At 36.7% G+C, this 9,004-nt stretch overlaps 1 protein-coding gene across 5 annotated transcripts; it reads right to left on the reverse strand.

Annotated features, from left to right (window-relative positions):
* Positions 1-3,795: 3,795 nt before the first annotated feature.
* LOC111010067 (zinc finger CCCH domain-containing protein 53) lies at positions 3,796-8,193 on the reverse strand. Of its 5 annotated transcripts, XM_088117518.1 has the most exons (9): positions 7,701-8,193; positions 6,347-7,572; positions 6,071-6,262; positions 5,790-5,975; positions 5,317-5,699; positions 5,057-5,222; positions 4,748-4,954; positions 4,562-4,646; positions 3,796-4,481 (listed from the first exon to the last, which is right to left on the reverse strand). In XM_088117518.1, exons 2-8 carry the CDS (start codon positions 7,324-7,326, stop codon positions 4,574-4,576), a joined length of 2,187 nt encoding a protein of 728 aa, XP_087973644.1. In that variant the 5' UTR covers positions 7,327-7,572; positions 7,701-8,193; the 3' UTR covers positions 3,796-4,481; positions 4,562-4,573. The 5 variants fall into 5 exon arrangements, with proteins under 5 accessions (XP_087973644.1, XP_087973646.1, XP_087973643.1 ...); XM_088117520.1 differs by having other exon boundaries at positions 3,796-4,646; positions 5,796-5,975; XM_088117517.1 differs by having other exon boundaries at positions 3,796-4,646.
* Positions 8,194-9,004: the final 811 nt, after the last annotated feature.

Genomic DNA, 9,004 nt, shown 5'->3' on the forward strand with positions numbered 1-9,004 from the left:
ATCTGTCTGTTTGATAATTATTTTATTTTTGATTTCTAAAAATATGTTTGTTTGATAATGAATTCAATTTTTTGTTTTTTAATTTTTGAAAACTTTTTGAAATTCTAAGTAAATTTTTAGAAAAGAAATTAAAATAGATTTTTGATTTTCAAAATCTTTTCTTTTTTAATCCCAACCTTTTTTTTAATGTGACATATTTCTGTCTGACAAATTTCTTTTTCCTTCTAAAAATTTTTCCGGACCTCAATTTTCTCTCTTTAAAAAATTTATATTTTCTCTTCGAATATTTACTATCATTTTTCACTTTTCTAAAATACCATTCTTATTTTTTCTCTCCCTCAAAATTTAATATTCTCCCACACTCTTTTGGTCTCAAATTTTACCTTTTATAACTTTTATTTCTATGGTAAATATATCTCCAACTTTTCTATCAAAATTTTTTATTTTTCAATTTTCTTTAACTATAATTTTAATTTTAATTAATTAATTTATTTTTCTTTAATAAATATATCTCTTTTTTTGGTTAAAATTTTTTTATCACTATAATTTTTCTTTATTTTTCTTCTTTCTCTGACATTTTTATTTCTCTCAATTTTATTATCTTTTTATTTTAATACAAACTTTACCCTCTTTCTCAAAAATTTTATTTCTGTCTTTTAACTTTTATGTCACTAAATTTTTTCTCAATATTTTTATTTCTCTCTAAATTTACTCTATTCCTCTTTTAAAACTTTATTTTTATCTCCCTACACTATTATTTTCATGTCTCTACATTGGGACGACACAAATTTCCGCAGTGTCTGCTCCAAGATCAGGGAATGCATTTCTCGCCATGCCCCGACCCCATTACCAATAAACTAACTATTTATACTAGTAAATAAGAATTTCTATATATTTATTACTCTTTTTTTAATTCTAAAAATAATCAAAATTAACTACTAAATCGGTAATTTTCCACGAAAATCTCCATCCTAAGTCAAAGATTCCTCGACCTGGATCTCAATTCTCAAAATCAGAAATGAGATGAAGACGGTGTTTATGCAAGGATATGCACAACAGTGTATATCGGATTGCAGCTCGAACTCGGCCTCCGGACCGATCTGAATACTTACCTGCACAAAAAGGTGAGCACTCCGACGATCAAGTCAGTATAGGTCGGATTCCCAGTTTAGTTCGAGGTCAGAAATCATCGTACCTGATCGTGGAGTGAAGTCCTCTACTTATGGGTGGTAGTCCCGCTAATCTCGCGACGGTTACACCCGGTAATTTCGGGACCGTCGGTTACACCCGGTAATCTCGGGACCAACGGTTATACCCGATAATCACGTCGCTGATAGTAGCTCACATCGGCCCCCACCGAGCTTCCCGGTAGGTCGGACCTCGGCCAGGTTCACCTCGGCCCTCATACTTAGCATCTGTCAACGCTAGTGGTGGTGATCTCGGCCGTCCGAGCTGGGCATGACTCATGAGTCATCTTGGAGCACCAATGGGGGTCCTCCACGTGTCCAGGGTATTCTCTTCCCCAAACAGACGGGGACAAAAAATTTCTACGAGGACGAGGATGGGAAGGCATACCTGACCCCCACCTCATCTTGTTGTCATCTTTACTTTACATAGATCTTTCTCTTTCTAGCATATCTATAGAACTATTACATTACTCAAAAATCATACCCAATTACCAAACAAATCCCTTATAACTACCAACATTTAATCGTAATATTTCAAAAAGCTCTCAATAAACTACATATAGATCTCCAAACTTTCTGGTATCCAATGGGTTTGTGCCCTCAGCTCTATAAGTTAATTAAAAAAAAGTACATTTGGAGGGTGTGTTTAATTCATACCAAAATAGACCTTTTTTTTATATAGGAAGGTTCAAACTTAGATCTTAGATGTCAACATCCAAATCTCTTATTACTACGTCAACATGGGAGGGTGCACAAAATAGACCAGTTAAACATAACCTCAAATGTTTAGAAAAAGTATGGAAAACTTGTTCAAATGAAATAGAGAGAGATGGGAAAAAGGAAGAATCTCAGAAACCGTGCAGTTTTGTCATACGTGTGTGAATAAATTTATAAGTTCGAAAAAATAAAAAAGAAATAATGACAATTCTTTTTTTTTTTTACAGACAAAAAAAGCTAAAAAGCTAATTTAAAAAAGAAAAAGTTTTTTTTTGTTGGTCTGTAATGTATAGACTTCTCACATGGGTGGGTCGGGCCCACCCACAAGCTGCCATTTTTCCCACTCCCCCCATGTGATCCAATGCCATTATGGGCCCATTTCTCTCTCTCATCATTCTACCAATAACTAGTGAAAAAAGTTTAGATCTTTTATCTCACCCATGTGATTGGGACGAGAGTATCTACTCCTTTGTTTACGCTATAGTTTTGTTTTTTAAATAATTCTATGGTATTGGTGGACTGTACATCATTTTTAATACGATGCTGATAACATGATGTATGAAAAAATAGAATAAGATATCATACTTCTCTGGTATTAGAAAATTTTCCCTCATCATACTCAAAAAAGAAAAAAAAAACTTGAATTACAATTTAGTTTCTAAACTTCTATAATTGTATCGTTCGATGGATTTGTTTAAGAAGAATTTGAACTTTCAATTTTGTGTTTAGCACGTATTTGAGTTTTGAAAATGCCTGATGGTTTGTCCTTTTTTAGTACAACCAGACAAGGATGGGAGACTAAACCTAAATGCCTTTATTTTCGTTGAATTATGCTTAGATTGGCGTGTCTGATGTATCATTGAACATACAAAGTCCGTGATTATTTAACAATTTTTTTTTTAATTTGTGAGTCTATTAGACACACAATTAAATGTCGAATATCCTACTTTTTCTTTTAGTACAACATGTCCAATATCCTACTTGACGCAAAATTGGAAGACTTTTAAATCTTACGACCTACTGTGCTCAAAATTTAAAGTTTAAGATCTCATTATAATTTTTTTCTTGAAGCTCAAAGATTTATTAGACACAACTTCATTCAAAAATTTAGTTAATGTAATTTGACCAAACAAAAAAAAAAATCTTATTTTCAAAAATTTTAATTTACTCCATTACATTTTAACAACTTTTGATTTATACCGTCATATTAGTAAATATTAAAATTTGTTGAATCGATCCGTTCAAATGACATGATATTTAACAAATTAGGTTGACAATAATTTGAAAGAGGAATTAGACTAGTTATGAGAAAAACCAAAATTCATACCAAACTTCTTAAAAATTTGAAATAAAAGTTAGATGTTTGCTTTTTTAACTAATTCATACTTGAAATTTCTATAAATTTTTAGAATATTGTGCTAGGTAAGTTTATCACTAATTAATTATAACATTTACCGTACTAAATTAAAATTTTCAAAAACTTAGAGGATAAAAAAAAATCAGAAGTATTATTTCAGATCTTATATTTTCAACTAGGATTCATTTTAGTCTTTTCAAAATTACTTCTATAATTCCAACTTTGAAAACATATCTTTAGATCTTTGAACTTTTAAAAAAAACATTTTAATCGACTTATTATATTTGTTATCTTTTTTAATCATAATTTTTACACGACACTATATTCAATATATTTCTTGAAACATAATCGTAATTTTATATTTTAAGATTTTATATATGAATGTAATTTGTGTTTAGGATCACTTTACTAAGAACAGAGATCCAAGAAAACATTTTAATTGTACAATTAGCCATTAGAAGTCCAGAGATCCAAATGAAAATTTAAAAGAGCAGAGAGACAAAAATTAAATCGAAATAAAAAACACACAATGCATAGAGAGAGAAAGAAAAAGCACTTTTTTTTTTTTCATTATAATCATTCCCCTCTTTCAGCCAACACTCATTAATTAAAGCCCTCACTACAAACTAGCCTTTTTTGGGCTCTTTTCTCATTTCATTTCCTTTAGAAAAACCAAGTGAACAACAAGAAGAGAAGGAGAAGAAGAAATGAAAAGTATGAGAGAAAAATAAAATACAAAAATTACAGTCACCACCTCTTCCATCATCATCATCTTCTTCTTCTTTCTCCCCTCATCATCCCCTCCCATTTTTCCCCCTTTCTTTCTTTTTCTTACTACTACACATTTGAATTCTGAGTACTCTGTTAAAAAAAAACTTCTTTCTTTCTTTCTATGTCCTTTTCTTTTACTTACTAAACCTGTAAATTCAACTTTTTAACACTAACAGAGAGAGAAGATGGGCTTCTTTCTAGTGCTGCTACAACAACAATAAACAACGAAGAAGAAAAAGGAAATGGCTGGCCTGGCCCCACTCCCTTCTTTTATGTATGCCTTTTTTTTTTTTTTTTTGGTTTTTGTACTACTGTTGACGATGGAGCTACTCTGCTTCTGCCTTCTGCTTCTGCTTTTTCTTCTGCTTTTTGCTGCTGATGATTCTCTATAGATATTGTTTTGATATGGTAGTCCTCTGTTTTTTGGTTAACACTTACTTTATCTCTTCCTGGAATTGACCAGACATGATTGTTAAAACTAAGCAGTTTTTCTTTGCCACCCCATATGTCTTTTTGCTATTTCTTTTACCTGCTTAGGATGCTAAATTCCTACCGGGCACGTCGGGCCGCCCGTCCCCGCATACATTCCGATCGCACTGTGGCTGGAGGAGAACCTGCAGAGATTCATGGATGTTGTGGTTCATAATTCATATTAAGGACATGGATTTTGTTTTGTTTTGTTGGGTTTGTTGAGAAGAGTTTGGAGTGTACTGACCTTGGGATCTGGCAATTGTAGGATTTGAATGATGCTGCTACTTCCAGAGACGGATTTGATGGAAGAATTGACGACGAGTCATCAGAGTTGTTTGCTGCCTCCCCGACTGCTGCTGTGTCGGAGAAGTTCGTCGCGTAGTTCCCGGTGGCTTTAGCAGGAGATGCAAAGGGGCTATCAGGGAGATTGTGCTCAAAACTGCATTCATTACTACACAATTTAAGTAAAGAATTGGACAGACAAAATATAACTAAAAAGCAGAATCTGAAGATCCAAAACAAATGGTGGATTTGAATTGAATTGTGTTTTTACCATTCAAGTAAATTATTGTCCTCAATCTGGGGTCTCTCCTTATCAGCGATAGATGGAAACTCGTTGACAGAGGTCAAGTTATTCACCGGAGATGGCTGTCGTGGCATGTCGGTCGACGCCATGATCGAAACGGGCAATGGTTGTGGCACAAGCAAAGAGCCATTCTCTGCAACAACCAAAACAAACAAATTGAGGGTCAAGTTCAAGTTGAAGTTGAAGTTCAACAATGACATCTAAGAATACATGAGATGATTCATAACCTCTCAACACGACATCAGAGCTACTGCTGCTGTTGCTGCTGCTGCGAATGGTAGGGAAGATGAGATTTTGAGCAAACGGGTTCGGAGAATGAGTCGGGGACGGAATTGGGCTGCCAGTGGAAAGAGCCCGGTGGTGGTGGTGGTGGAGCTGATTCTTCTTCACATCAAGAAGCTGCAGATTCAAAAGCCTCCGACTTTGAAGATCAAGAGTTTGCTGTAAATCAGCCTGCTGTTGCTCTTCCAACTTCCTCCGCCATAGCAGATCTTGGTGAGAATTATAGAACATTCTCGACCCGAGTTGAATATGATCGTAAAGCTCTCTCGAATCCAACCCAGTCGGAGTTCCACAAGCGGAGAATTCACGTTCCATTTGCTGCTGCTTCCTGTAGAGAAAAAAAAAACTCCAAGTTCACACAACAAAATCTAGAGAAACAGAGCAAAAACAGAGAGAAACAGAGAGAAACAGCGAGTGCCTGTACTTGTCTGGGACTTTGCCTTTCTCCTTGTAAGGTTTAACAAGAACACGAGCATCACAAACGAAATGGGGGTTTCCTTTAGCCAGAATTTGCTTCACAGTTTCAGGGTAAAGGAAAGTCACGAATCCAAACATTCTCTTCTGCTGATATGGGATTCTCACGTCTTGAACTGGACCAAAATTGCTTCAGAACACAAAACAAAAGTTTCAGGGGATGTGTTTTACAGTTCATGTCAATGGAAGAAGAAACAAAATGGAGAATTGGGTTATTGAAGAAACCTGAAATACTTCGATACATCTTCTTCTTTGAAAGTACTGTCGGCCGGGAAGGTCAAGTAGATCTGTCTCGACGCCGGATTGACGATTCCGGCGCCACCGCTGCCGTTAAGTGAGAACTCATTTCGGCCGGACCGGCTGAATTTGTGCAGATCTTCCCCCATCATCAGCGCCGCCGCCGCCGTCGCAGCGGCCCTGTTTGCAGAAAAGATTATATTTTTTTTTTGTATTTTCATATATGTCGTGACATTTCTGTAAAGGGGAGTGTAAAATTTATACCTCTGGGTATCGTTTTGTTGCTGTTGAAGAAGGAAATTGATGGATTTGGGGGAGTAAGGGAAGGAATTGGCAGAGGCCATGAGCTGAGAAGCAGCGGCGAGGCGCTGCTGAGCAGCGGATTTGGATCTGAGAAGCTCGTGGCAATTTTCCATCATCTCTATCTTGCTCGGCGACCCGACGGCGGCGACGGCGGCGGCGCCATCGTCGCCGTGGAGAAACCGGCAACTGGTTCCGTTCTTACAAAACCCTCTGGCATAGTAAAGACAAGGCTTCCATCCCAACCCACAATTCAAATCCTCTGCTCCCAAACAGGCGTCGTTAACCGAGCAGCTCCGGCGGTGGACCGGACCTCCGCCCCAAGTGGCGTCACCGCCGTAAGACCCGAATCCGCCGCCGCCGGTGGGGCTAGACGACAAATCCGCCGGCGGGAAAAACAGGTCTGAATTTTTAAGGGTCGGAGAGCTGTCGTTGAGGAAGGAGAGTTGGTCGTGAAGCTGAAATTCATCCATCATCATATCAGAAAAGGGCAAAACCGAAGAATTCCCCGAAGAAGACGACGACCCAACCGGTAAATTCCCCGGACTAATCAAATGGTCGTCGGAATTCTGAAGCTCAGAGGAAAAAGCAGCAGCCCACGAAGCAGAGCTCGAAGGAGGGATACTGATTCCGATTCCCAGCCGGGAAGAGGAAGAAGAACTCTGCCGAGAAATGGCGATCGGGTTCGTCGAAAGAGCGAACGGAGACGGGGAAGAACTCGGCGTCGACGGAGTCGTCGGCGAGTTAATCGATGGCAGACCCAAATCCTTTCTGGCCTTGAGAATTACAGAGTGAAGCAGAGCTTCAGGGCCAAAAGCCAATCTAATCATCTCCTTTTCCCCATGGTCTTGAATCAGAAGAAGACCCATGATTTTGGAGGCATTTTCAGGGTCCAAATTTTGGATCCTAGAGAACACAATTCTTGTTGCTTCATAAGAATCCATGGTGTTACCAAAAAACAGAGAGAAAGTTTGGTACAAAAGTATTCACACCCACCAACTTGATTATATGGGTATAGATTGGATTGTTCCCTCTTTCTCTAGTTTTAGAGAGTGGTAGAGGTTTTATCTTTTTTACAAGTAAAACTTCTTTTCTCTTCTTTTCTTTCCTTTCTTTCTCAACCTTTCACCTACCCAACTTGTGACTACGAATCGAAGCGACGAAGTAGTGTTGGCTGGCGTAGCTTCTTCCTGAAACATCAAACCCAAAAAAGAGGTAAGGAAAAGAGAAGCAAAGCAAAGGAAAAAAGAGAAAGTTAGAAGAAGTATTCCCGTGTGGGTTAGATGAAAAGAGAAAAAAGAAAAAGATAAGAACTTGCCTTCACTAAAGGGGAAAACCCCAAAAAGAAAGAAAAAACAGAGCAACAAAAAAATGTCTTCTTTCTCTTCTTCTTCTTCCTTCTAGTCTCTGTTTTTTGTCTGTGGATTCTGAGAGAGAGCCATGGTCAAAGTTTGGTGCTTTTCTTTTACCATAAAAGCCAAACCACCGCCTTTGAACTGGGTTTTATCAGAACAAGAAGAAGAAGGAGAAGAGAGCCATAAATTTTCCTTCTTCAACCAAAAAACTGCAGCTGGTTCTGGTTTCTGGTTTCTGAGTTCTGGTTTCTGCTGCTGCTGCAGCTGCTACTCTGCCATTATTTCTTGAAGCTGAAAACAAGCTGAGCTCTCTCCCTCTCTCTAAAACTTTCTCTCTCCTTTGAATTCAAAAACAAGAAGAAACTAGAGAGAGAAACAGAGAGAGAGGAGTTGATTGATGCTTTGGAGTGGATCCAGATCTGTGGTTCAAATAGCGCACGTTCACTTGCCCCGAACCTCTGACACTCTTTAAAAAAAACCCAAAAAATAAAGAGAAAAACAATTTAAAAAATATATAAAAAAAAACTTTTTTGTTTTTTTGAGCTCATTCTCTAAACCAGAGTACAGACAGACATGGGAAGAAGAGGAAGAAGAGAGAGAGAAAAGAATCAACAGTCTCGAGTGGAGCGCGTGGCGTACACGCGCCGCCGGGCCCCGCGGGCACATATTCAAATCAGGCCGTGATGAGAGTGACAACCACGATGCCGTGGGCCCGCCGGTTTATTTTATTTTAAAGATTACGTATCTCTTTTTTATTTTTAATTAAAAAAAATTGATGTCCCACTGTTATTATTATTATTATTATAATATGGGATATATTTATTTTCTTCATGTTTGTCTCCCAATGATGTTTGTTTGTGTTTTTATATATGTTTGTTTTTTGGTTTTATTTTATTTGTATGGGTGTTTTATTTTATTATTAGTATGCAAATAAAGAAGAAAAAAAAACAATTATGGATTTGTTAATAATGTTTTAAAATCCACAATAATCTTAATATTTACAAATCGTTCAATCAAGATGTTTATATTTGTTTTCTAATTCTAGCCAGCCTTTCTATTCCCTTCTTTTTTTTTTTCATTGAAATAATTGATTCTTAAAATTATTAATCATTTCAAGGTGTGGGAGTTGAATCTAAAAGACTTTTTTTTTTTGTATTAAAAAACTTTGGATTAAATTACTAATTTAGTATCTACACTTGATTTTAATTTAATTTTCTGTTTAGATATTGTTTTAGTTCATATAGGTTTAATCTTTTTTTGTTCTTAA

Source organism: Momordica charantia (genome assembly GCF_013281855.1).
Source record: "Momordica charantia cultivar OHB3-1 chromosome 9 unlocalized genomic scaffold, Mcharantia_2.0 BLBB01000009.1, whole genome shotgun sequence".
Taxonomy (NCBI): domain Eukaryota; kingdom Viridiplantae; phylum Streptophyta; class Magnoliopsida; order Cucurbitales; family Cucurbitaceae; genus Momordica; species Momordica charantia.